General features: G+C 45.9%; 2 protein-coding genes across 5 annotated transcripts in view; one reads left to right on the forward strand and one right to left on the reverse strand.

The window, feature by feature from the left end:
- The window catches only part of LOC126544398 (S-phase kinase-associated protein 1-like), a 31,528-nt gene that overhangs the window by 484 nt on the left and 5,091 nt on the right, over positions 1 to 25,953 (reverse strand). The window contains exons 1-3 of one of the 3 annotated variants that reach the window (XM_055062549.2): positions 25,096 to 25,186; positions 24,755 to 24,972; positions 24,444 to 24,584 (exon numbers count right to left, since the gene is read on the reverse strand). In XM_055062549.2, coding sequence (XP_054918524.1) covers positions 24,444 to 24,584; positions 24,755 to 24,972; positions 25,096 to 25,126 — 390 coding nt within the window. In that variant the 5' untranslated portion in view covers positions 25,127 to 25,186. Of the gene's footprint in view, positions 1 to 18,587; positions 19,592 to 24,443; positions 24,585 to 24,754; positions 24,973 to 25,095; positions 25,187 to 25,953 lie in introns of those variants that run through there. The other 2 variants (XM_050191713.3, XM_055062548.2) reach the window with 2 other exon arrangements.
- LOC129380724 (translocator protein-like) lies at positions 1,107 to 18,609 on the forward strand. 2 transcript variants are annotated; one of them, XM_055062550.1, is made up of 6 exons: positions 1,107 to 1,244; positions 4,647 to 4,840; positions 9,089 to 9,112; positions 10,544 to 10,645; positions 16,921 to 17,133; positions 18,290 to 18,609. In XM_055062550.1, the coding sequence occupies exons 2-6, from the start codon at positions 4,724 to 4,726 to the stop codon at positions 18,464 to 18,466; spliced, it is 633 nt and encodes a 210-aa protein (XP_054918525.1). In that variant the 5' UTR covers positions 1,107 to 1,244; positions 4,647 to 4,723; the 3' UTR covers positions 18,467 to 18,609. The 2 variants fall into 2 exon arrangements, with proteins under 2 accessions (XP_054918525.1, XP_054918526.1); XM_055062551.1 differs by lacking the exon at positions 9,089 to 9,112.

Below are 25,953 nucleotides of genomic sequence, written 5' to 3' on the forward strand. Positions count from 1 at the left end.
CGTCACGATACACTAACTTCCACTCCGTTCCCGTGATCGTTGCAGCCGTCACATGCGAGTGCTTGCCAGAAGAGCCTGCACCGCACTCTTGTAATTTTTTTTCTTTTTTTACTGCGAAGCTGTTAGCCTCTAGTTGGCCGGCATTTTTTCGTGTCCGCGTCCGACACCAAGAATGTGGGCCGATCCCGGCGGCTGTGCGGAGCCAGGGACAGTGGCTCGTATCCCCGTAAGGTAAATGCTTCAAGCAGTTAGCAAAGTGAAGCGAACAGTGCGCGCATTCTTTGGAATCACGCATACGACATACGGGACAGCATATACGTTTCAATAAATAACGAGCAGATAACACGCACCAGAGCCATATAATTGACGATAAGGCGCTCCTGATGACAATGCAAAGCACGTAGTGCTCCCCGCATACGTTTCCCGGTAGAGATTACTGTTGCGCAGGCTGCCGCTCTGACGGCAGCTTGCGACGTGGGGAGTGACGTCCGTAGCCTTTCGTATTAAAAAAAAAAAAGAACTAGCCTAGCAATTGGTTTAAATTTTCTTCCAGCACCAGTAAGGGCGGCGGCGCACTGTCAAAATTACCATTACTCCCATTACTACGATTATTCTATAAATTATCATTACTACCATTGCTCTAAAGCAATAGAGCATTACCTCCGCCCCTCCCTCCCTCCTCCCTCAGCAGTTGCGCTGGTTTTCAACAGCTTCGCTGGACGTCCACGTATATGGTAAAGGTAAAATTTGCCTATGCCTATACTTGTACCTATAGGTATAGGTAAATTTTGCTTTGTACCTCGATGATCGATTTCATAAGGTCCGGCATTGTGAGTCGACTTTAGCAGTAAAAGAAAATATCTCAGATGTGTTTTCCGACATTTATACTTGCTCAATATTGTCCTTTTACGCATCAAGAGTATGTCAATTTGAGTTTCACGGTTTCTGAGCACGAACCGCGGATCTTAAGGGCCGAGAGACGAAGGAGAAAGGCGAATAGAGAATAGAGGAGACGAAGGAGAATAACAATAATAAACGAGAGAGTGAGCCTAGGGCGCTCATCAAAATCATCCATCCCTGCAATCATAGAAGATGAAGAAGAGGAATCGGAAGAGCCATGGCGGGGTAGACGTCAGCCGATGGCCAAATTTCTGGCCATCGTTACCATGAGTGGACCAGAATAGGCGGCCAAGCATCACCGCGGGACCACCGAGCGAGAAGGGCTGCCCGCAAGGCGCCGCCACGTAAGTCAATCCAGCACTGCGCTCGTAAGCAGCTGTGGGCGCGTCATGTGGACCACTGTGCCATTTAAACGGAGATGTTGCGGAAGGATTCCACTTTCGACTATTAGACGAAAATAGTCCGCTACCTATAGCGAATAAGGATAGAACTGCAGGGGAAGCACGAGCGGTACATGGTGTGCAAATTCACAACTCCGCAGGTTTCCGACTATACTTTGTTTTCCTTTGCAGTCGAATTCCTTAAATCAATTACTCAGCGTAGCAACGGAGCGTTTACTGAAAACGAAGGGAAGATATGTACGTGGTGATAACAAGATAGGCCACTTGTATCAGTGGCTGTGAAGTTTCAACGCGAGTAGCATCCTTAGGGTACCCACTCATATTGTGGGGGCTATCTATCTATCTATCTATCTATCTATCTATCTATCTATCTATCTATCTATCTATCTATCTATCTATCTATCTATCTATCTATCTATCTATCTATCTATCTATCTATCTATCTATCTATCTATCTATCTATCCCTCTATCTATCCATCTATCTATCCATCTATCTATCTATCTATCTATCTATCTATCTATCTATCTATCTATCTATCTATCTATCTATCTATCTATCTATCTATCTATCTATCTATCTATCTATCTATCTATCTATCTATCTATCTATCTATCGATCTATCTATCTATCTATCTATTTGTGTCTAAGTTTCTTTCGCACCAACTTGGGTCACCGGTAAGCACATGGTCTAAGGGAGGAGCGTGGGGCTGCTGTGCTAAGGAAACCATGTTACTAACCAGCGGATCGACCGTCTCCTGGGTATGTGCCGATCTTGAATGCAAAAAAATATATATATATCCCCTTGCCCAATGCAATGCGTGAACGCGGCCTTCCGGTACTGATGTAATAAATAATCAATAACATGAATATGTGCACGTTTATTTGTCAACACCACGCACCATTAACGAAGCACTTCACAAGCTCAGTTTCAGCGATCACCGATAGCAACAGCTGTAAAACAAAATTGCAGCAGAACCCAACTCAGGATGAATGTCGCAGTTCACGAGATTAGCATCGAAGCAATGTAATGACACCTCCTTTCCGCGGAGCAGTTTGCTCTAGAGGAACGAGGTGTCGCTTTCGGCGGCGCGACGCACAATTGCCTCAACGGAGAAAGCGCTCGAATACGAAACCATTACCGCTTCTCCCCTGCTACGTTGCGATTAGCTGTCAGAAATGCAACTGGCTGTCCCTAACGCACTGTGCTCCATGCGTCCCGCAAAATGTAGAATGGTAGAGGGAATACATGTGAAGTGCTCAGCGATTGAAACGCGATACTCGGACAACATGGCGGCCGCGGGTACTTCCTTGTGCCACCGGTGGGCGCTGGTGACACTGAGATGATGCATTTTTGCGTCACATGAAAGCGAGAACGTTTTTTACGCATCGTAAGTGATTTCGGCCTTCTCAGCAATCACCCAGCGATCCCCGGTGGCGCAAAAGGCGCCGGCCGCCATGCTCTCTGAGTATCGCATTTCAATCGCTCAGCACTGTATACAGTGGTGAACTGCATGCTGTACAACTGGCTGCAAAAATAGTGACTCGCATATTAAGGAACGGAACGATTCTGCGTGACCTAGCCAACGAACCGCTGCTACGTAAGGACTGCGTGTGTTGTCGGCCCTTCGCGATGCAAGGCTCTCCTGTAGGATAAAAAAAAATTTCCTCATCCGCCAGCGTAGTATCGCTAACATCCAAATGAAGAACTTTAAAGTGAGCGCCAATCGTTAACCAAAGACAAAGTGAGTAGCGCCGCTTCCTGGCATAGTAAGTTTCCCGCACGTTATCTACACATATCCACCTCAACTCACCCGCCTGAGACCTCATGTCGACTGTATCGCCAACGTATGCAGAATAAGGGAATGTGCGCGCACTAGAATCAGCGCGCCGAAGGATGGGTGACGACCTGCACCACCAGAACAGAAAGGAAGCCGCATGGTTCGTGATGGTCCACACAGTAGGCGAGTGACTAGCGATAATACGTCTTTGCTACAAAATATTGCAATGTACAGGACATCTACGTTCCAAGCCTTGTGCGCAACGAAAACAAATCTATCGCAACTGAGCACACCCGCGAGCCACACAGTTGAAAATAAATAATAAGGTAGCCACCGCACCGAGTCATCAGTATGACAAACCGCCGCTTTCAGTGTTTTCCAAATAAAGAACAAAGCGCGAAACACACCAATCTTGATTTAATTCATAAGCGGAAAGTTTGGCCAGTTTGGCACGACATTACTAGCCTCGCTTCTAGTACAAGCATTTTATACGCTGCTCGCGCCATTTGGACAAAGCGTAATGAGCTCCGAAAGCGCTTACATGTCCTCTGAAGCTGTGGTCCAGAGCTTCATATCGCCTACCCAGTCACTTCTACGATATCCGCCGAAACAGAGGTTTGTTGAGTCACACCGGATGTCATGTGATACATCAGTTGTAAACACTGAGGCAAGGGAGGTAGCTGAGGCAAGCGATTGACGCTTTACCACGCGATCAAACATGGCGGCGCCCACAGGATCGCCATGAGAAGGGTCTATTGCCAATGCCGAAGTGTGTATGCAGTCGGGCTCCCCGCGCTTGTCACTGCACACGCTGCGACGTCTAGCGCCGCCGCCGCAAAGTCCGCGTATATGAAACGGGTCCTGTTCCGCCAAGCACATGATAAATTTAAAGTATGTTTTTTTCCCTTTGGATAACTGCACATGCGCAGTGACACACGTCTATTGATGCAAATTGGAGTCGAGTTTACTCAAGAATGGCACATAGCTACAGTGTCGCGCATACCCTGCGACCTAAGTTGGCTCCAAAGAGGTTTGGGGAAGAGCGACACACATCAAGTCGCACACACTCAGTGATACAAGTTGGCATCAAAGAGGTTCATTGAACAGCGCCACATCCCCAGTGACCCAAGTAGTCGGGAAAATGGTTAGACAGACAGACAGACAGACAGACAGACAGATAGATAGATAGATAGATAGATAGATAGATAGATAGATAGATAGATAGATAGATAGATAGATAGATAGATAGACAGACAGACAGACAGACAGACAGACAGACAGACAGACAGACAGACAGACAGACAGACAGACAGACAGACAGACAGACAGACAGACAGACAGACAGACAGACAGACAGACAGACAGACAGACAGACAGACAGACAGACAGACAGATGTGTAGGCAGATATAGATATATTGATCGAGTGATTGATAGATTATTGCTGATGTTCGCTGGTGTAACGGGCTAATTCGACCTAAAGAAGTACGGTGTCGTCAAGTGACATTGATAAGCTTCTGCACCTATAAATGAATAAGCAATATCTTTACTCCCACACGTGTCCCAGATTCACCGGCACGCAGCGGCATTCCTGCTGCAAGATCGACAGCGATTGGGAGGACTGTCGTGACGACACCGGACAAGATGAAGTTCGGATTCGTCGACCTGCCCAGACAGCGACCTCACCATTCGGCGACAAAGGTCTCGGCTGCCAGTTCAGGCGGTGCTGAAGGGTGCGGCGATGGGTGCCGCATCACACCGGTAGGTAACATTCCTCAGGGTTGAGGTTTATTGATCTCCTTCACGCAACCCTAAATTGCACGATAAACGTTCGTGTCTGTAACACCGTCTAATGAGACATTAATAAGCGGACGGCACACCACAAGGCGCTGCCACGTGATCTCAACCACCTTGCAATACACAAAGAATCGGTGTGAAAAGCAATACTGCAGTTAAACGTTCCAAACTTGAAAAGTGCCACGCCCTTCAGATTGAAAAAAAGACCAGTGATTGAAATTGATTGACTGAAATTTATTGAAATTGATTGAAATTGATAAGCCCGAACAGCAAAGCATTGATGGAGATAGCAACGTACTAGACAAATACCCGATGTGAGATGCTTAGATTTATCGGCCATATAAACTCAACCTTCGCTTACTAATTAAATTAACAAGAGTGATGTCACGAGTGCATTAGCAAGTTTTGACATACATACATACATACATACATACATACATACATACATACATACATACATACATACATACATACATACATACATACATACATACATACACACACACATACATACATACATACATACATACATACATACATACATACATACATACATACATCCATGCATGCATGCATGCATGCATGCATGCATACATACATACATACATACATATATACATGCATACATGCATACATACATACATTGCTACTTTTCCTGAATTTAGCGACGTCTACTTAAAGTACACGCATTTTTTCTTATGTACTTTGCTTGTCTATTTCCCCATCAGTCACGAATTATGATGCACTGTCGATAAACGCGCGGAAATTTCATCCCAATGCCTTGCCGATTCAATAAAAAAATCAACGTAGTACGCTGGCGATCCGCATTCAGCCGGCGTCGTTGGATGTATATACTTGACAGCACAACCTCTGCATTTACACTTCGACACCGGCGAGGAGCTTTAAGGCCTTTAACAGACAGGCTGCCAGATGTCCTGCCACTTGAATTCGAAGTAGTGACACTGTTGCCCCCTTAATGCTGTTGCAAAGGTTCGAGCATTACCGCGGGCTCTGTTGGACGAGACAATCGCTGTGAACCGTGAGCGTCGCCACGTCGTGTTACTAACGTGTCTTTGGTCACTGTTAGCGGCAGGTCGCGCCTAACTGTGCCCTGATGTTACAGTGTCAACATGCTTAAATTAAATTATAGGGTTTTACGAGCCAAAACCACTTTCTGATTATGAGGCACGCCTTAGTGGAGGACTCCGGAAATTTTGACCACCTGGGGTTATTTAACGTGTACCTAAATCTAAGCACACGGATGTTTTCGCACTTCGTCCCCATCGGAATGCGGCCGCCGTCGCCGTGATTCGGTTCCGCGCCCTCGTGCTCAGTAGCCTAACACCACAGCCACTGAGCAACCACAGCGCGTATAGGCAACATGCTTGGCGTATGGGTGTTGGCCACAGATGACGAGCTGCTTTGCTGGGGCATATCGAAAATTCACGCTGTCCAAATTGCTGCCAGGCCGAAGTTAATTGCCACCACGAACTAAGCAACGTCTTGCGAGGTCCGGCAGTCACGTAGGCCTATTTCCCGTAAGTCAACTCGCAAATAGACCAGCGAAGGGGAGTGGCATCAAAGAAGGCGCTGCTTTGCCGAGGCTAGCTGATTCTCTATGTCCCTATTAGGGAATCCTTCCCTATAGACCGTTTCATCGGGCGAGGAGGATACGGCGCGCGGAGAGCCTTTCCTCCTCTCTGGCTTGGGCGATCCGGCGCGGCGCTGCTTGAAAGTATTGCTGTCGCGTGCTGCGGAACGATTTCGAGATGTTTTAGATCTTACTTCGTGAAATTTACGCCATGTTCGTTCATATAAGGTCGTCAGGGAAGCCTTTCGGTGCATCGGTAACTACTGTAGGCAGAAATATGTCTTGTGGGCGCAAAAATGTGACGCGCATAATCAGCCGCGGTGTACGCGCATATCAGTCGCGGTGCGTGTATGCGTTGTTTACTATATTGCTTATATCGATTTTAATTCAACAAAGAAAACCGGCGTATCTGTATTAGCAGCATTAAATGGTAAATCAGCTCACTGTCTGATCGATTGGCGTAGGGAGTAAAACATAAAACTTAATAGCGCATGCTCGTGCACGGCCAACCTAAGGCAACCACGAAACGTCTAAGCGGCAGGCGCTATCAAATATTTGTGATACACTGGCATCGTTCTCACGCATTTCAAGTGTAGTATGCTTGAAATTACCATATGTCTACGCTAGCCTTGCTGCATGAGGCCCGTGGCGCTGCTCAACACAGCGATCACTGCGGTTGGTGAGCCAGCACGATACATATATAAGCTGTGTGCTTCGGCATTGCCTTTTTGGCCTGTATACAGCCATAATATATGAGAGGGTTCGCATAAAAAGAATGCGATGGCTATTTTTGAGCGCAAAATTTCCGTAATACGTGTGAGTACGTTGTAGAGAACTGAACGAACACAACCGAAAAAAAAAATCGGTAGCATCCTCTTTCTCTAAAAAGCAAGAGAAAACGGGCTAACGTCTCACAACGTTTATAAATATATAACCGCTGATACCGTATGCTTGGACCATGCGCTATATAGAACAAAGATATCCGTAATCCAGCACCTACTACTGCTTAGGACGCTCGCGCAGTTCGTAAACGGTCGCTTTGCTGGACAAGCTTAATTCAGACTGTATAAGGTATGCTGCTATTACTAGCCAAAACTATTTTATTCATGGGTGGAAACCTCATCCATCCAACCAAGTAGTCATGCAATGTAACCTGCAGCGAATAGTTTGAATGCTGTCAAAGTATAATAGCACAGCTCCTATCGTAGCAGAACGGTACCCACGCTGTTACGATCGTCGCGTATGTTTCATGGCTCCTAAACCGCAGCTTAGAAATAGAGGATAATACTGTAATAAGGTCACATTACTGATTGGAACATTCGGAAATACACAATTGATCTCCGAGGCTGATTGTAGGCTCAAGTATGCGCGCACACATCGCGCTGCGTGTTCCGTCCACCTCAACGCCAGCAGAAATTCCGGCCATGACGCCTTAAACCACTTCAGCAAGTCTCACAGAACCGTTTACCGTGTAGAAGACGCGCGTCATACTAAACAGACCGCACGACCGCGAAAACAAACGCCAGAACCTGCCGCCGAGCGTATACCTGCCATGCAAAAGACCGCTTTCACCCAAGCCAGTATGGCGCTGCTCATAGGCGGCGCCACTGCGTTCACAATATGGCGGCGCCTACAAAAAAACGGTCTATATAGCCAGTTTCTTTCCTCCATGCCTGCATGCGTATACCCATTTACGAAACACACTCAACGCAGCCGTGATCAGCACCGCCGCTGGCGCCATCTCGTAACGCTGAGTTCAGCCAAAGCGCGGCTTATGTGTCACTCAGTCACTGGTGCTACACATTCATCGTAATGATATATCTTCATTCATTGATTCAATGATTCATTCAAATTAGTGATTAGTGTGTTCAAATAAACCCCTCAAATTCAATTGGACTCGAGAATTATTTCTTCTAATGGAAAACTGTGTTCACTTCAATACCCCAAATGGGGTCCTTAAGGAAATAATAAATGATGATGATGAGTCACCAACGCTTAAAGCACAAGTGCGCATAAGATTATATTTATTCAAGAGCATGAATTACGATGTAATTATTGCCTGCGTACGCATTTATCTTACTCATTGTCCCGCTGAACTCTTCTTGAATTCCTTAAGGAGAGCGGCAAATTAATCGGTCACTGGTGTGGCGTCACCTGAACTCAAACGAGGCACACACCCACATTTTCGCGCATAACCTATCACCGAAACTCCGTTAAACCGGACGAGACGTTGGGTTAACTTCGTTGCTTCGAGGTTTTCAGCGCTTTAGATCCTATGAAAATGTGCCGGAGAATCGAAAGTACGATGTTGCAAAAAAAATTTGTTAAATCGAGTGTCGCTAAATTGAGGTTAGGCTATTACCTTTTTATGTTTTCTTTGTCAGGAACAACGTGAAAATGGTGCGTAAGAAAAAAGAAAGGAAAAGGTTCTGAGGCATATTAGACAGGTATCTCGGTATATGTACAACAAAATTTATACTGAGGTAACTGAGTTGAAGCACCATTTGTGTCAATGGGACACCCACCCACTAGATACACTTAAAATATTACAAACACTGATATTTTAAAAATAAGCTTGAAAGGCTTGCGGCTTTGGAAAATCCATTTTCCAACTATTTCAGGGCATAAAGCAAGATTGTGGCCCGGTAAGTCGCGAAATCTTGACTTTTTTTATTCAAAAAGAACGCATTCTACTTAATTCGATTCAGCGCTTGCCTGCATTGAAACACTTCATCGTCTGGCATGAAAGAGTGGACAGTTCTGAAACTTGCTCTGGTGGTGGCTAGGGCAAGTCTGTACTGCGTGATCCTCCACGCACAGCGCACACGAACGCTATAGCAAAACAAGGTTGCGATTCAGCACCTCAGCACTACGGACAGCAAATTCTCGTCATTATCTTCACATCTCCATTTGGTGTACCTGTGGAACCAGTCATTACGCTACGAACCCTCAATATCCCGAGAGCGCAGCAAATAATTATGTTACCTTGTAATGCGACCAGCTCAAAGCGCGCACCGCGTGCGACGTGACTTTGGACGGAAAGCAGGACGCTTTTCCGCGTAACCGAAACTGATGCGGTGGTCTCGTGAGCATCGCTCACGAGACCACAAGAGCCAACAACGAGAGGTATACTCCCGCATGATGCAGGTGATAACGCACCCCGAACCCTTTGGTGCGTTTGCTCCTGAACGATTTGAGATTTGAGGTGCGGTTTATTTCACCACATCAGCACATTTGTACCCCAGCAGAATGTATCGCTCATGGTAAGGCTAGCAGGGTAAAAGCTGCATATCTGCAGCTTCACTAGCCTAGCCCTCATGAACGACGACATGAACTCATGGCAACATGAAGAAGTCAACGCAATGCTGTCGGAGGTTAGGGGTCTTTCAAGCCGCTTCTGTGGATTTTAATTTCCCCCTAACCTCGTGCCTTTCTCGGGGGGAAAAAGAAATAAGAAATATTATACAGGTACGGATGACTGAAGAAGGCACCGAATGCACCCCCAGACTTTTATCAAGTTTACTAAAATAACGGGATACTTTTGCCACGCCTGTATGTCACTTAGTATGTGCTGCTGCTCGTACACCTGTAAATACACAAAACCTTTGTGACAGACCCAGAAAACACGCGACTTAATATTTTTTTTTTGCTAGAGCTACATATGGCATATTAGAAATTGCAGCTAGTGGTTAGGAAACCATATTATAAATTGGATGTTATAGCTTCCAGAATCATTAGGACCGCGGAATTCCCTTCCGGTAATAGGCCGAATTCGTGAGGTTTGTATCTTGATAGTTCCTTGTTCGTCGCAAAGAAAGTAGGTTCTGAAGAACGGTCTAGCAAGAAGCACAGATTTTAAAGTCCCGAAAGTTCTCGAATGTTTGTACTTTTCTCTTTTCGTCGTGCCTCTGGAAGAAATGCCGATGATCACGGAACTAAATTGGGCACGTTATAACTTTCACATTAATTAGAACCGCGCAGTTAACTGCGCTGAAAGTATAGCCTAATTCGTAAGACTTATCCAGGGAGGTTTCAATTCTTAAACCTTCTTGGGGCTTATCACTTCGCCTTCGCAGCTGAGGAAGTACAGCGTTCCGGTGGGCATCACGCTGATTCCGAGCATCGGTGGCGCCGTCTGTTCCCTCTACCTTCGCAAAGAGCACCGACACTGGTACGAGGTACGACGACCAAAACTGATCGATCGATCGATCGATCGATCGATCGATTGATTGATTGATTGATTGATTGATTGATTGATTGATTGATTGATTCGCTCAGAATCAGTAAGCCAGAAAAGACTCAATGTTTGGAGGACGCTTAAGCTTCGCCTTTAAAGAGTGGAACGCGATAGCGTTCAAATACCCCAAACTTCTTTTCATGCTTTCCGGCAACTGCAGCTCATGTAACCGTAATGTTTACCTGGGAAACGCTGGCTGCGAATGCTATGCGTGAAGGCGAGCTTTCTGGTAGAAACGCGGCCTCTTGCGTGGGTCGATCTCCTGTTATTATTTCGCACTGTTAATATTTAAGTCTGAGAAGAGGTAACATAAAGGACATGCGCTGTAGGTGTTTCTTCTGTCATTACATTGTTTGTGGGCTGCCTTTCTCAATATTCCTAGGAATAACTTTGTGAAGAATGAAAGACAAGGTATGAGCAACTTTGGTGGTAGAGAAGTGGTTGGGTATGCGTGGCGCGGAATTTGGTTCGATGGAATGTATAGATTGAATGCATAATGCGTAGAAACGCTATGACGTCAAAAAACTAGAATCAGTGCAGAAAAAAGCAGTGCGTTTTGTTTGTAGGAGGTATGACAAAAAATCTTCGCCGTCTAACTCTCTTCCCCTACTTGGCCTCACTCCTGCAGAGCGTCGCAAACTTGAATGCCTAAAATTTCTTGACACGTTAATCAATTCTCCTCGCCTCTCCTCTCTAGGTAACTATACTTGACTTTTTCCAAACCCTCATGCACGAGGAGTCACCATGCTCTAAATATGCTCAAGTAAACCTCTTGCTTGGGCTAATTGGTTCATGCTTGAATTAGTAAAGGCAAGACGCAGAAGACCAGGACTCAAGAAGAACACATACGACAGGACCGGAGCCTGTCCTGTCGTACGTGTTCTTCTTGAGTCCTGGTCTTCTGCGCCTTGTCTTTACTAATTCAAGCTCTAAATATCTCAACCTTTTTTTGCCCGCACTGATTCCTTTAAACACAGTTTTCTTTTCATCTAAAATTGGTCTTGAATTCATTACCGGGTAACATTCGTTCACTACCACTGAGACAATTCAGGCAAGCTTGTTTATAAATGTTGTATGTTTGTTGTTCGTCCCACTCTTGAAATAGCCTCATTGAGGCTGCAGTATTTATGTATGTATAAATAAATAAATAAATAAATAAATAAATGAATGAATAAATAAATATGCTTTTTGCCGATGCGACGTCTAGCGCCGACGCCAACGCCGGATTTTCTGCGACACGGCCGCCTTAACGCTATCGCGTTAAAAAACAGATACGGGTGGCGAGGCCGCCTTGACGTTCCTCCAACAGCTCACTGCGACGTCACAAATTTTCAAAGTCACGTGCTCGGGCCTGGTCCATTGTTTATCGATAAGGGTGGACAACGCTATATTTTAAAAGAGAGAAAAAAAAGACTGAAATTAGCGAGTTTCAAGAACTTCAACTGAGTCGCAACAGCCCAAGGAAAAAAAAATATGTTGAAGTCCCAGCGCTGTGTAGTTCTTCGCGCGAAATTACAAAAAAAATAAAAATGAAAGTTAGGCTATCATTTTCGGTTTCGGCAGGAAACCAGTTACCGCGCTGAATAAATACAGGCTGATGAAATAGTCTAGGTTTTTAATGAATAATTTATCAGCCTATACCTATAATAGAGCATTCCCTTGTAGTATAACCCTGTTATACAGGCTGTTTCTTTTTAGCTACACCATATATTTAAGTCAGACAACCTAATTTTTAAGCGTTTCTTATAAGGCCTCAAAACGCGTCCCGAAAACGAGGATTTAACAATTTTCATTTAATACTTAATGGATGCACACACTTGAGAATTTGCCTGCGTATACACTGCCCCTAACGTTCCCATATTTTCTTAAAATATAAACTTCGTGAGTGATAGTGTTTCTTTCTATCTCAGGAAGCCGTGAAAGATTGAATATAAAATTTTTGGATGTTTCTACGCATTGACAGCTTCGATGTAAAACATGCCGGAGCAAATATTCGTAGCACGACACAGGTGTGTGCTGCAGCCGAACGTCTACAGACAACTCAGCACATATCGTAACAGAATGCCAAGATATTCACCCAGCAGAAACCACATATATGGAACGTCAGCCTTCCAGAAGCGCTGGGATTCAAAGCAGATAGAAGCATTAACTGATGAGCAGGCAGAAGATCAATACAGCCGGATTCGTTACAAGCATATGTAAGGGTTTTCAACGAAGACAGAAAATGCCAAGGAGAGATAGGCAATGCTAAACTGTAATAAATGTAGCAAAACTTGATTAACTTAGACAGACTAGGTGACTATTTGTCACCGTCCCGTTTTAAAGGAAATTTCAATAAAAAGCTTCATCAGCAGCATTTGCGTAGCAGCACTACTGTACCTATTCCCTAAAAATGTTTTTGCATGTAGCTATTGGGGACATAAAATTCTTCCTTTTTCTAAGAAAGGTTTTGTTTCTGTAAGTTTCTGTGGAAGCCGCGCCGTGCTACTGTCTGTAGTTTTCAGATTACCGTATTTTTTTACTTTTTTGCTACTTGTCGATACCGCCCCAGAGTTTCCTACAAAAATTACCAGAGGGAGCTGGCGCTAGTGTGTACAGCAGCCGCAAGCACGGTTGTTAAAGGGACACTAAAGCGAAACAATAAATCAGTTTAGACTAATGAAGCATTGTTTGAGAACCCTGCAGGCAGTCATTTCAAAACAATAGTTCGATTATTAAATGAGAAATTGAAGGTCCAAGTATCAGTATTTGAATTTCGCGCCGAAACCCCAGCGCCGGTACGTCAGCGTGACGTCAGGGATACCAAAGTATGTTTTCGCATTTGGACCGCGTTGGCTGAATAAAGGTTCCCGAAACTTGCCATGTTTATTATTTGGTTCCTTCAGAACACAATGTAGTCAATCTGTACCGCTATATATAATTAGTAGGCCCTAGAAGATGCCATCAACATTCACGACGTCACAGCCCCCAGGTGCGGGAACTTAAGTAGGCGTCGCCACCCGTATTTCGTTCTTGCGCTTTTTCTGGCTTACCAAACGTCTTATCGTTGTAAGAGTGGTGTTTTTGGTGTTGTAGAACGGCAATTTACTGATGCAGAAGAAATCATTTTTCACTTTAGTGTCCCTTTAAGCCATAGCGGCAGCAATGCATGCAAAAAGGAAATAACTAGGAAAGAGCATTGTCCAAAGCGATGGAAGCCAAACAAGTCGGCCCAACACGTGATCGTCACGTCAGAGCGCAGTAGGTTCTAGTAATCCCGCTGTGCAGGTAAAAGGCGAAGCTTTCCAGCAAATCTCTCTTTACGCCTCTGAATAAAGCCCTCTAAATCCCTCTACTTGACATCACGTTAGGTCAGGTCATGATTGAGTCAGGGTAGGTTATAACCTACATAACCTAACCTCGAAGACAATTTTTTTAAAGATTGTGTGCATCTGTAGTACAAATGCACTCTCGAGATTTCTGAATCATCGCATCTTCCCTATACTTAGGGAATTTCCAACGCATTTTCGGCAATACTCTGTATATTCGAAGCAGACCCGCTACACGCACAACTGACGTAGTCCCATTCCAGGCCCGTTCGTGGAACGAGCCGGGCCTAAGAGTACGTCTCGGACGATGCAATGATGTGTACATACGGCTCGAGGTGGCAAAACAATGGACCACGTGCGTGAAACCAATGGACCGCGTGCGTGGTTTGGGTAATGGGCCTATATACTACAGCTTCAGCTGCTGCGTTCACGGTGCATAACGCCGTTATATATGGACAATTCTGACGACCGCGTAGAGAGCGCATACGTCACATCAACGCCGCCATTGCCTTCTGGAGCGCCGCTGTAAAGTGTTTGTTTTATTAGACACCAGAGCGGCGCAACGCGCATGTGTTTCTCATCGGTACTTTTGGCGGAAGTGCGCGCCGGAGCGGTGGTGGTTACGCACCGTAAACTTTTTGATTGAGAGGACGGGTGCCCTCACGACTGCGGGCTGGCCGTGGATTTTGCAACGCTTGGCTTTTCGGGCTTGCGGTTATTTTCTTTGTATTGTTTTTCTTCTTGCACGCGAGTCTGTGAGCGCACGTGGGACGCAGGGAGTACGTAGATAATCGTATACAAAATGCACTACGCTCCGCTGCATAATTATTAGTCACCACTGTGAAAGTTATACACGCAAGCAGTTCGGTCATTGGAGCCTCACTTCGCGTCCGTTTCACGGTGCGGTTGCATTTCACCTGCGACGCCTTCCACGAAATAACTATTTCAGATATTACAACTAAAACTCGTGGACTTAAGGCTACGACGAATAACGTGTCGTTCGTGCACGCTTGCGCTGGCCGTATGTGATGCACTATGTTTTGGTCGCGAGTGCAATCCGTTCGCAGTTTCCGCTGGTTAAGGAAACGTGTCACTCCGCTTGTCCGGTGGTGAATGGGTTGGAATCTGCGACGTCTTCCACATAATAATTACGCCAGATTTTTTTTAACATGAAAATTTTACATTACACTGCGTCATCTAGCGGCGTGCGCGCGAAGTCCCTCTGTGCATGTAAATTTCACACCTTTATTGTTAGCCCATCATAATTCGTGGCTAAAGCTGATAATCTTCCTTGTCGAGAATCATTACATTGGTAGAAATTATCTTTTTTTTTAGTTGCCCACGCAAAATGTTACGGTAGCGCCTCCTTACCTTTTTTGGCGCCACGCTCTGCAGCTAGTGAAGAAACACTAAAGAGGAACATTAAGTTAAACTGTTTAGGTAAGTTTGCGAGTACAGTGGCCACTCTTAACCATGACAGGAGGCTAAGCCCCCCAAAAATATGCGAATAATGGAAGCTGGGAGGCGACGCCGCCCTGAGATCGCCGCAGTAGCTCGTCGCGAGGGAATGAATTTTGTGGCGTCTGCTTGGGCTATAGTTAAATTTTAATAAGTACAAATGTACTATATTGTGTTCTGAAAGAGCCATAGATTGACATCTGCAAGTTTCAAGAGTTGTTACAGTGCGAAAACTGCCCAAATTAAAAAAATCACCTCCCAAGCACACCGTACAGATGGTTAACCAGCAAAGCTGAAACGTGCGGCCCCGGTGTTAATCACTGGGTTAATCCCGACGGTTCATTAAACGACTGCTTGGTAGGCTGCCGGATTCTCGGTACGCAGTTGCTGCTTACACTCGGGTGCACGAGCCTGATTTTGTGTCCGGGCTGCAGCATCGGCACGGCGTAGACGAGCTCGTTCCCGGTTCTGCTCGCGGCGTTGCTGGTCGAAAGCTGTCTGCTCCTCAGGAGTATGTATGACGTTCATAATGATAACAGCGCGAACAAAAACGACGACATAGTTGTTCGCGCTGTCACCATTATGAATGTATAGCAACTCACCCAACTTTGCACTTTAATACAGTACGTATGACGCGTGGCCTACCCATATCGGAGTCGGGCAGAATCTGCTGCACGCGCACTCAACGCCACTACTGGCGCAGCCAATCACGAGCCTTTTTTTCTTTTTGGCGCATGCGCATAGGGTTGCACCGGATGAGTCTTCGGCGTACAGGCGACAGAGAGACGGACGCACGAACAAACCGGCTAACCATATACATCTTCGCTGTAAAAAATATTACTTTGAAATCCGTGATGTCACCTGGATGTGCCGACGCTGGGGTGTAGGCGCGAAATTAAACAAAAATAGAACTCTGGCCTTCATTTTCTCTCCTAACATTATCAACATATCACCGCAAGGTCAGTGAAACTAAAGTCGTTCAAGAATACTCTGTCTAAACAAAATTAGCGTTTCTGTGTTCAGTGTCCCGAGTGTGCCTTCAGTGACTCCAAGCTCGGCCACTTTGGATTGGTCTAGTCGTGTCGATCACGTGTTTTGCCGTCTCTTTTTCCTTGCGCATTCATTTTATGTGCTGGACAAAAAAATTAGTTAATTATATTTTTGCGGTTTCACATTGCCGAAACCACGATCCGATTATGAGGCACGCCGCATTGGGGGGGACTGCATGCGGATTAATTTCGGCCACGTGGAGTTCCCTAACGTGCACGCAACCTATGACACGCGGTCTTTCTTTCATCGTGCCCCCATCGGAATGTGGCCGTCACGGCCGGTATCGAACCCGCGTCCTCAAACTCAACAGCGCAACGCCATATATAGCCGCTGAGCCTACCACGTTGAGGTGGACACCTACGAAGTGCACACCTGAGGACGTTCCGTCGGGTGTGTGCAGAACCTCCGCAAGCCCGTGTGGTGTCCCCGCCAGTGGCTCTTCTTCCCGGTGTTCAACGCGTGCTACGCCTCGATGGGCCTCGCCTCGTACATGGTGTACGTGCAACAGGGCTACCAGGGGTCATCCAGGCTCGCGCTGCAGCTGTACGGCACGCAGCTGGCGCTCGCCTGGTTCTGGGTGCCGCTGCTCTTCGGACGCCGAATGCTTGGACTGGTGAGCGCCCTCTGTTATACACTCCTCGTTCGATTCGCTCCAGTTTCGGGTGCCAGTTTATGGCCTCCAAGATCGCAAGATCTCGGAGATCGCTATATCTCAGAGGCCAAGTTCTGGTCATAAAATTTTCTACTGAAATGATCAGAAGTCTAGCGCTGCAATCGTTCAGATATGCAAGATACCGAGATACACAAGCGACATTTAGAGTATTGGCGAGAAAAAAGAACGCAGATAGGAGACGGCGCCGAGGTTATCACAGGCATAAGTAACTTCACGCGATAAAGCATGTAGGAAGGGTGCAAGATTACGATAGAGTAGGGCGTAAGATAGCTTACAAACGCTGACTGCGCCATCCCGATTTGGGGGGGATACCACCTAAAATGATCATCATGGAAATGATTAGTACTTTCTCTAATCTCCGTGCTTATGGTTTCAGACATGCTTGTTGCTTTATTCATTGCTTATCTTGAATTATGAGCGTGAATTTCCAAGCAATCATACCTTTTCTAAAGGCGTGAAAGCAGCCTATGATTGCGCGCATGAATAATCATTGCGAATGGTTGGTCTTACAACGCATAATTTTGTTCCAGATTATCAATTTGCAATGCCGCATAGTCGTTTGAAGCCAAAAAAGGAGAAGTTTAGGCAAATGCATGCACTATCCACTATTCCGAAGGTAAATTCATGGGTATACTTCAATCTATTTGTTTTTATTTCCCAAAAAGGCGATTTCTGCGGAAATATGCATTTGAAGTTGATAAAATTAGTAACCTCAATTCTATAATTCATTCGCAATGTTTATTTAACAGTGTGAATAACAATGTTTCATAAATGACACCTCCGTTCTTTTAAAAACACAACTGAATTATTCTTCTAAGCACATGTGTTTTCTGCATATTTTATATGTACTTTGTTTATTATCTCTTTTTTGTCCTTTGTTTTATTGCGCACAAATAAGAAAGCTTTAGTTTGCCGTTTTGCGGCACGCATAAACAAACAGTTCAATTACCGCGCTGGCCGAACCCCCTTTATATTTGGAGCTTCCGTAGACACTGCAGCTCCCGAGCTCCCTACAATACGTTTTGTTGGAAGACCTATACGCCTGTATAAACGACAACTATTCTCCGTTTTTATTGATTCCTTTCTCTCCTGCAAGGCCCTGGTGGACTCTGTGCTGCTGGCCGGTTTCTCCGGTGCGACGCTCTGGTGCTTCGCGCCCATCAGCGCCGGAGCCGCCGCCATTTTCGCGCCCACCTTCCTCTGGTCCGTGTACCTCGCGCTCACGTCCCTCTTCCTCTGGAGGCGAAATACCATCGTCCTCAAGAACGGCTAAGAAGAACGAGAAATTCTGGACTTGTCGCTGCCTCCCCTCACCGTATATATATGGCGCAATAACCTGCGTTCATTCGATGTTGCTTACCCGGGAATGGGGCCCAAGACGAACGGAGATCGAGTAAAAGAAATTATTGCCATTTATTTGTTTCGAACGTAACAATTGTTTGGGTACACTTTTGTGCTTTAACGAACTAAAGGGCGAAGAATAAAACTGTTGATGATGATGACGCACAAGAAGATGATGATGTGAGCATTCTTCTTTAAACGTGCTTGCGACAACATAGTACAACCAAGTTTATTCTGTAGAAATTTCTGTTGCACTGACATCTTTAAATATATTTATACTTTATTTTGAAGAACTACAGTTCCCAGATGTCTCAGACAATTATTTAAAAAAAGAAAAGAAAGAACCGGCAACATTTGCTGTTTACGTGTTCTAGCTCCTATTTTGACGCACTGGAATATGCATACGTTGGCACCTTCTGGACTGCGAGAAATTTATGGTGTCGAAGTTCCACACCAACTCCGGACCCAGAGACAGGTACCACAGACGGGCGCTAACTTCCAACAAAAATGTTTATTTGAAAAACAAGGTTTACGTACATAAAAAAGCATTGCACTACTTTGACGCCATGAACTCTCTATCGCATCAGAAAGGCAACCTCTTTGTCGGCAAGCGCCACTGACGGGCCCTCGGCCGTCGCAATGTAAAAAGGCCCCCGGTATCTCCATTTCCAGTCGATTTCCGGAACGCGCTTGTATATAAACCTTGTTTCTTGAAATAAAAATTTCGTTGGAGTTAGCGCCCATCCGTTAATTGTACCTGTCTTCTTTCCGCCCTCGTCTCTTTCGCGCTGTTTAATGTCTTAAAGTACCTATGACAAAACAAGAAAGAAAGGCTGCTTGTATTGACAGAGTCCAATCAGAGCCAAGACTAGACTTGTGTCCGGGAATCCTGCGGAATGGCGACGCGACGCCACGTGATCGCACTTTCCGAAACGGTGACGTGTGCCACGGGCGACCGGCGTCCACTGCCGGACACAGCATGGAGACCAGGCTCCTTCGAGCGAACTGCCGGGCACACGTCACGCCTTCAGTCGTACCATTCAGTCTCTCGCTTAACCTGCATGAAACAAAATAAGGTTTTCAAACATCCGTTAAAAGCCATCGATAATTATTGTCAGAGGCAGCGTCAGCTGATTTGAAGTCAGCCGGATGTCTCTTGGCGACCAGCTCAAGCTGATACAGAGAACTGAGAAGATGGCAGGCGCCAGCGGTGCCCTGGGCTAGGGGCCCCAACCATTAGCAATTTTTCTTATTATTCTTTTAATATCTATCTATCTATCTATCTATCTATCTATCTATCTATCTATCTATCTATCTATCTATCTATCTATCTATCTATCTATCTATCTATCTATCTATCTATCTATCTATCTATCTATCTATTTTGAACGGCATTTTATATAACCATCTGAACGACGAAGAGATTATGAGGCGAGGGTGCGGGGTGATGCAAAAACGGTCGTGCAATTAGATTTATGTGCCCGCTAAAGAACCTCAGGCGATCAAAATTCATTCGGTGCCTTCTACTACGCCATCTATCACAAGCAGCTCTGCAGTTTCGGGACGTAAAACCCCATGATATTTTTTTTTTCGTAGAGCGCAGCTGTTAGGCGCCTGTTCCTGCGGAGAGCGTCGGCGTATCCGAGCTAACGAGCACTGTGAAGGATGAAAGGGCGAACACGGAGCGCAGCGGGGGATGAAAGACGCGAGGAGGAAAGCGGAGGAGGAGGGTGCAACAGAACCATGACATAGAAAGCGGAGGAGGAAGGTATGGCAAAAGCATGAGAACAAAGGCGTAGTGCGGCGACGATGGCTACGAGATGGTGCCATAGTAGCACGCGTCGTCTGGGAGGCCTGTGTGCAGCGGCTGCTGTGATCGCGTCCACGCATCACCCACGTGCTGCCTCTCGAGATCTCCAGATTGGCGAGGTAGCGAGGCAGTCGCGCCACGCCTAGCTCCATTTGCAACGTGCCGCACGAGACAGATTGCCCACGGCAGCCAATATATCGCGAAATGAAAGCACGTACAGAGCTGAGCTCAAATTTCGCATTCGGGAGTATCGTAACCATAGGCGAACTTTTTGTGTATGTGCATGTGTTCTTTTTTTTACACTGACGACGACCTTGTTTTATGCTGCACGATCAACAAGAAACCCGTATACGTTCTTTGCTCACGGGTGCCCAGCCGAAAGCCCAAGTTTGGTAATAATTGCACTGATGAAATAAATGCTGGACTATTTGGTTCCAGTTTATTTTCCGGCTTTGCGCGAAACGCACGTGGACATAATAAAAGGAAGGCACAGACGACACGAGTTACCAAGACAATGACCTTTTGACGTATGCGGTGACCACAGCCCCTTGTGTGTGTGTGTCTTTTTTCCACGAGCTAAAGGAAAAGTCAACTGTTCGTCCAACTCTTGACTACGGGCTGTACTCTACCAACAACGTTAGAAAACGTCGGAGGAGGGGTTGACCGACTCCTGGCATTGCTGTGTTGTAGCCAGGCGCTCCACAACGCTTGTCCTCACCGAGCAGAACCCGGACAAAGTAAAGGAAGGCGCCGCGGAAGTCGAGTTCTCTCGCTCATGCTCTTCCTCTCATGCCTAGTGAGTGGCTCAAAGAAACGACGCTACGGACAAGCGGCTTATACAAAAAAAAAGGTGTCCCTCTATCAAGTCGGCACCTTAGCTCGGCGATTGAAAATGATCAATAATTGCACCCTTTTTAAAACGGAGTGACGGCAAATAGTCACCTAACTGGCTTGAGTTAATCAGGTTTTACTGCATCTATTCCAGTCTAGCTTCTTGCCTACTTCCACTTCATCTTGTAAAGTTACTTATGCCTGTAACAGTCCTGCACCCATAATTTCCATTCTTTTTTTGCACCACCGATACTATAAATGTCTCTTGCTTGTCTTCATGTCGACCGCTCAGTACTCCCACCAGCTTTGAACCTCATGCGCTTCTTGACTGTGTTGAGCTGGGAATTGCATTTGAATGCGCCGAGTCATCCCTGTTTCTTTTTCTGCAGAAGACGTATATGTATCACCCTCTTGCGAATATTTATTGTATTTTTTTTCTGTTCAGGCCGCCAGTTCGGACTTTTCTGACGTTTAGTATCCGGATTTAGGATGCTTCGTACACACTTTTAACCAGCCGGATCGTCGCAAAATAAGGTCACGTGCGTGCTCAATGTTGTCACCGATCAAGGACGGGCGCAACCACGTCCAGCATAGCACCATGGCCTCCGAGATGACCGGCGCGGCGTAGGCTTTCTACGTAAGAGTTCCCGCTTGTCGCAGGCTATTTGAATTGCAGAAGGGCCACGCGGCTCTTTCAGTCGCAAGGTTTACTCCACCCAGCTTCTAAAGTCATCTCTTACCAAAAAATAAACGTCGCGCTGTTTATACAAGGGCATATTGTAACAGGCTCGATTGAATGTTTCCCTCGAGCGACCCTTAAGAACTTTTCTTTTGATTACTATACAGGAAAGGTCGTCTTTAACAGCCTCGCAATGGAACAAGAGTTCTTGACTGGTAGTCCGCCATATCAGCCAGCGTATCCAGCTTTTCTGGACATGAGCTTTTAGTTAGCGGGATTGCCACCACGTGGCGTATTGACCTTAAACTTTTCAAACTTTCCGCGGTGACGTAGTGATGGCGTCAACGAAACAAAAATAAAAGAATTGAAAGCTATCACTGAGCACAGAACTTCACCCCAAAGCTTGTCCCGCCAGCGTTATCAGTGTTCTTGATGAAGGGTGGCCGCTCATCGAGTGGAAATTACTTCTCATCCTAAGAATGTTTAGTAGCGACGAAGCAAGCCCAGCGGTGATTGATTCCGGACTTTTCAGAGACTTCCCAAAAGGCAGCCACGATTTCTTCTTTCTTTTTCTAATGCTGCGGAGTCAACAGGCTAGGATAATTGTCTGAAGCACTTCGCGGCAGCTTTAGCTCGGGCCTAACTCCAATGTCGCCTGTCCAAATATATGTAAAACGTAAAAATGCTTTCTGAGATCATCACTCGGCCAATTTTATTGAAAGTTGTTGCATTTCAAAGAGAATGTTAAATTCTGGTGAATGCTGTAAGCGGAGTTTCGAATTATTTCTGGATGTGCTAAACGGAATTTTCGAAAATTGGTAAGCCTGAAAAAATAGAAGCACGAAGCTTACAAATTCGCAGCTCTGCACCTAGAATAGATATCGCAGTTCCATAAACTGCATCCACGAGAGCATCCAAAGCGGAGAAATTCGATATGTCGATTTATATATTACGTGAATTTGTTACATTGTTTACAAGATTATTGCAGAAGGTCTACTCACAAATTAGGGGTACTTTTCACAGTCATCTATAATATATACTTATTGTCCGCTTTAAATGTACTTTTAGGCGCGATTCATGAAATTGTGATATCCTTTTCCATGTTGAGTTACAGATAGTTTCGTTTTCTGAATATATGCGATTTTTGTTAATATGTATAAACAATTTACGACCTAATTCAAAAATTCGCCACCAATAGTCATTATATTTAACATTTCTCTTTTAAATGCAACAAACGTCATCAGATTTGGTGCTGCGGTTGCCGAGAAAAACGATTTCTAAATTTCTGTGTATTTAGATAGGAGGCCCGAGCTAAAGCTTTCTGAACGTCACGCAGCGTCTACGAGAGACGCCGTCGTGGACGGCTTTTGATTTTCAACAATCGGTTTCGTTAAGGTACCCGCTATTGTTTCCCTAGCAATTTTGCCTTCCGCACTGATGGGCTACCGCAGCATCTGCAAATCGAGAAAAGATGCGCTTAGGTATTAAGATGAACGCACGAACAAGTTGGTTTTGCACCTTGGGGCAAAAGGTATGACAATAATTCTGCAAGATGTTTCTTTGTCGTCGTGCATTAGCACGCTATGACCGTAGCTGCTCACACTATCACGTCACATTTACTGGTCGCCAAGCCAGGTACATCTTTGGGCATGACATATGCAGTACTTGCATTTAGTTGTCACAGCACTGCCCTGTCACGGTTATTCTCAAAAGTGAAAGATTACCACTGTTTACGATTATTGCGCAGTAATACATGCAAGATTTGTCCGTTCTCCATATTGTCTACCATGTTGCCATTTGCCTTTATAATTTAGCCGCAATGCCGACTAGCAGGTATCAAGTGCCAAACAGGATGCCCACGTACTCAAAGGCCTCGCGCACAACTCCTCACACTTACTTGCATTCAAGAGTTGTGCTACTGTCGATGACATCATGAAGGAATGTTCGAAGTTCGAGGAAGGTAACAGTCAGCACATGAGACAATTTGTTCGCATCCTCATTGCGCGAAAATCGGTGTTAGCCTTCGAAGAATGACACCGTAGAGTGCATTGTAACTAATGTGATGTGGTCCGCGTCCCGAATTTCAGACCCATGCCTCACCCTGTACGGGCTCACCTTGTAAGGCTGTCTACTAAGCATCTCGCTTATGTGTGTAGTCATCCGATAGTTGCCGGGCGCTGGCGTCGACCATAGGACCTACCGGACCTCTCAACACTTGCCGATATTCTCGCCTTATTTCGTACCATCGGGCTTCGGCTGAACTCTTTCAACAGGCATTTGTCCCGAAATTTGGCTACCCTGCCAACGTACGTTCTGGCTTTTTATCTTTAGGTTATCTTTATATTTAAGTTAGCGCTATTCTGAGATTTCCACCTGTTTCACCTTTCCCAGGACGCCCGCATTATTGTCGGCCTCTGTTCATATTTGGGGGCATTTCGATAGGCGCTGATAGGCTCCGAGAGAATAACGTGCACGCTTAGAACGCTTCGATAAAATTTTTAGAAGAGGCACCGTGCACCGCCCGTTACTCCCAGTTTGCCGTGCATATTGGTTTACTGTGTGATACATTCGGTCTCGTCAGCTGCTCACCAGCTGCTCATCGGAGGGAGTGAAGTTGTTCCTGATGCACAGCCGCTTCCTCATCTCGTCGGTAGTCTTGGCGCGGATCATGCTGGCTACCATCCGGCAGGCGGAGTTCATCAGACCCTTGATGTCCAGGTAGTCTGCAGCCTGCAAGCTGGCGCCGTTGAAATACACTCACATAGACAAAAAAAAAAAGCAATGTGCCGTATCATGGTCTCCGTATCAACACCTACTACGGCTTTGGTCACCATCAGTGCGAGAGAAAGGAAGCGTTGATTATAATCGAGAAAACACGGCAGTAACGACTGATGACTCACCACGATCAGCTGGAAGATCGTGGCCTGGTCCACGTTGAAGAACTCGGCGTCCCACGAGGACAGTGGCTGGCGCACCCCGATGGCCGCGTCGTCCTCGGCCAGCAGCAGCCAGTCGTCCTTGTGGTAGGTGGCCCACTGCAGGACCTTCTTCAGCGTCGCCGTGCTAACGTTCACCAGCGGCACCACTTCGTCGGCGTCCGTGTTCATCTTGCCTAGGTCTGCGTTGCACAAAAGAGGTAAAAGAAAGGACAGTACTGGTCAGCGTCCAATCCCTTCATAAAGGCCAACTGCAACGTCATTTCGAGGCGCGTGAAAGGTCTATAGTTTTCAGGTAACCTTACATTTGAAATACGATTGTGCACGACGCGCCATGAAAGGATCGCAGAAGTAGACGTCTTGAATACCATTACGGGGGAAAAAGAAAAGCGCCTCCCTTACTGCTTCATCGGATGTGACGTATGAATCCGAAAGCGTGGCTCCTCAGCGTGACTAGGGTGGCTAGAATTCTAGCCACCCTAGCGTGACCACCGCTATAAAACGTTGCCGGCGGCTGTCCGCAGCGCGGTGAAAAATGCCGGAACTGACGTGCTGGGAGTTACGTCATATCCGCTAGTCACCAGGTGCATGCATCGTCTGCTTAGGTGCTGGTGTTTAAAGGCTATTAATAAGAAATGTAGACTATAGGAAACTATAGGAAAGAAAAGGAAATCCCCGGCTATTACGATACTCGCTCATGCGAAATTTTAGCGCAGCTGCATACGTGTTTTATTTCACCATACATTGAGGCAGCGCACCAATCCCCGCACGACTGGCAGAGCCACGACGCGCGGCGTTATATACAGGGTGTCCCAGCTAACTTTAGCCAGAATTTAAAAATGTGCGAATGCCACGTAGCTGGACAGAACCAAGGTAATGCTGTTTGCCGTCGCTTGGAGATACTCAATGTTTTTTCATTCTACCTAATTAGATAAGTAGTCTTAATTAATAATCAATTTCTCAAATATTATAAGTAGATTAAAAGTGTCAATGAAAAAAATTGCAGAGCGACATGAAAACTCCCGATACAGATTTGTGTTGCTCAATAAGTGCAACATAAAAGTGTTTTTTCCTAGCCTAAAAGAAGCCCGCGAATGCACGCAGAGTGCCTCGAGCGGCCAGTCACGGGCAATTTTGCGTGCATCTGCATACTTCTTTCACGC

This window comes from Dermacentor andersoni, chromosome 10 (assembly GCF_023375885.2).
Source record: "Dermacentor andersoni chromosome 10, qqDerAnde1_hic_scaffold, whole genome shotgun sequence".
Classification (NCBI taxonomy): domain Eukaryota; kingdom Metazoa; phylum Arthropoda; class Arachnida; order Ixodida; family Ixodidae; genus Dermacentor; species Dermacentor andersoni.

What these genes read in the sequence shown, in the direction of transcription:
- LOC129380724 (XM_055062550.1), top strand. Translation starts at nt 4,724, where the DNA reads ATGAAGTTCGGATTCGTCGACCTGCCCAGACAGCGACCTCACCATTCG. An exon ending in ATGGGTGCCGCATCACACCG is followed by an intron (nt 4,841 to 9,088) that starts GTAGGTAACATT and finishes CAACTATTTCAG; the next exon opens with GGCATAAAGCAAGATTGTGG. An exon ending in TAAAGCAAGATTGTGGCCCG is followed by an intron (nt 9,113 to 10,543) that starts GTAAGTCGCGAA and finishes TCGCCTTCGCAG; the next exon opens with CTGAGGAAGTACAGCGTTCC.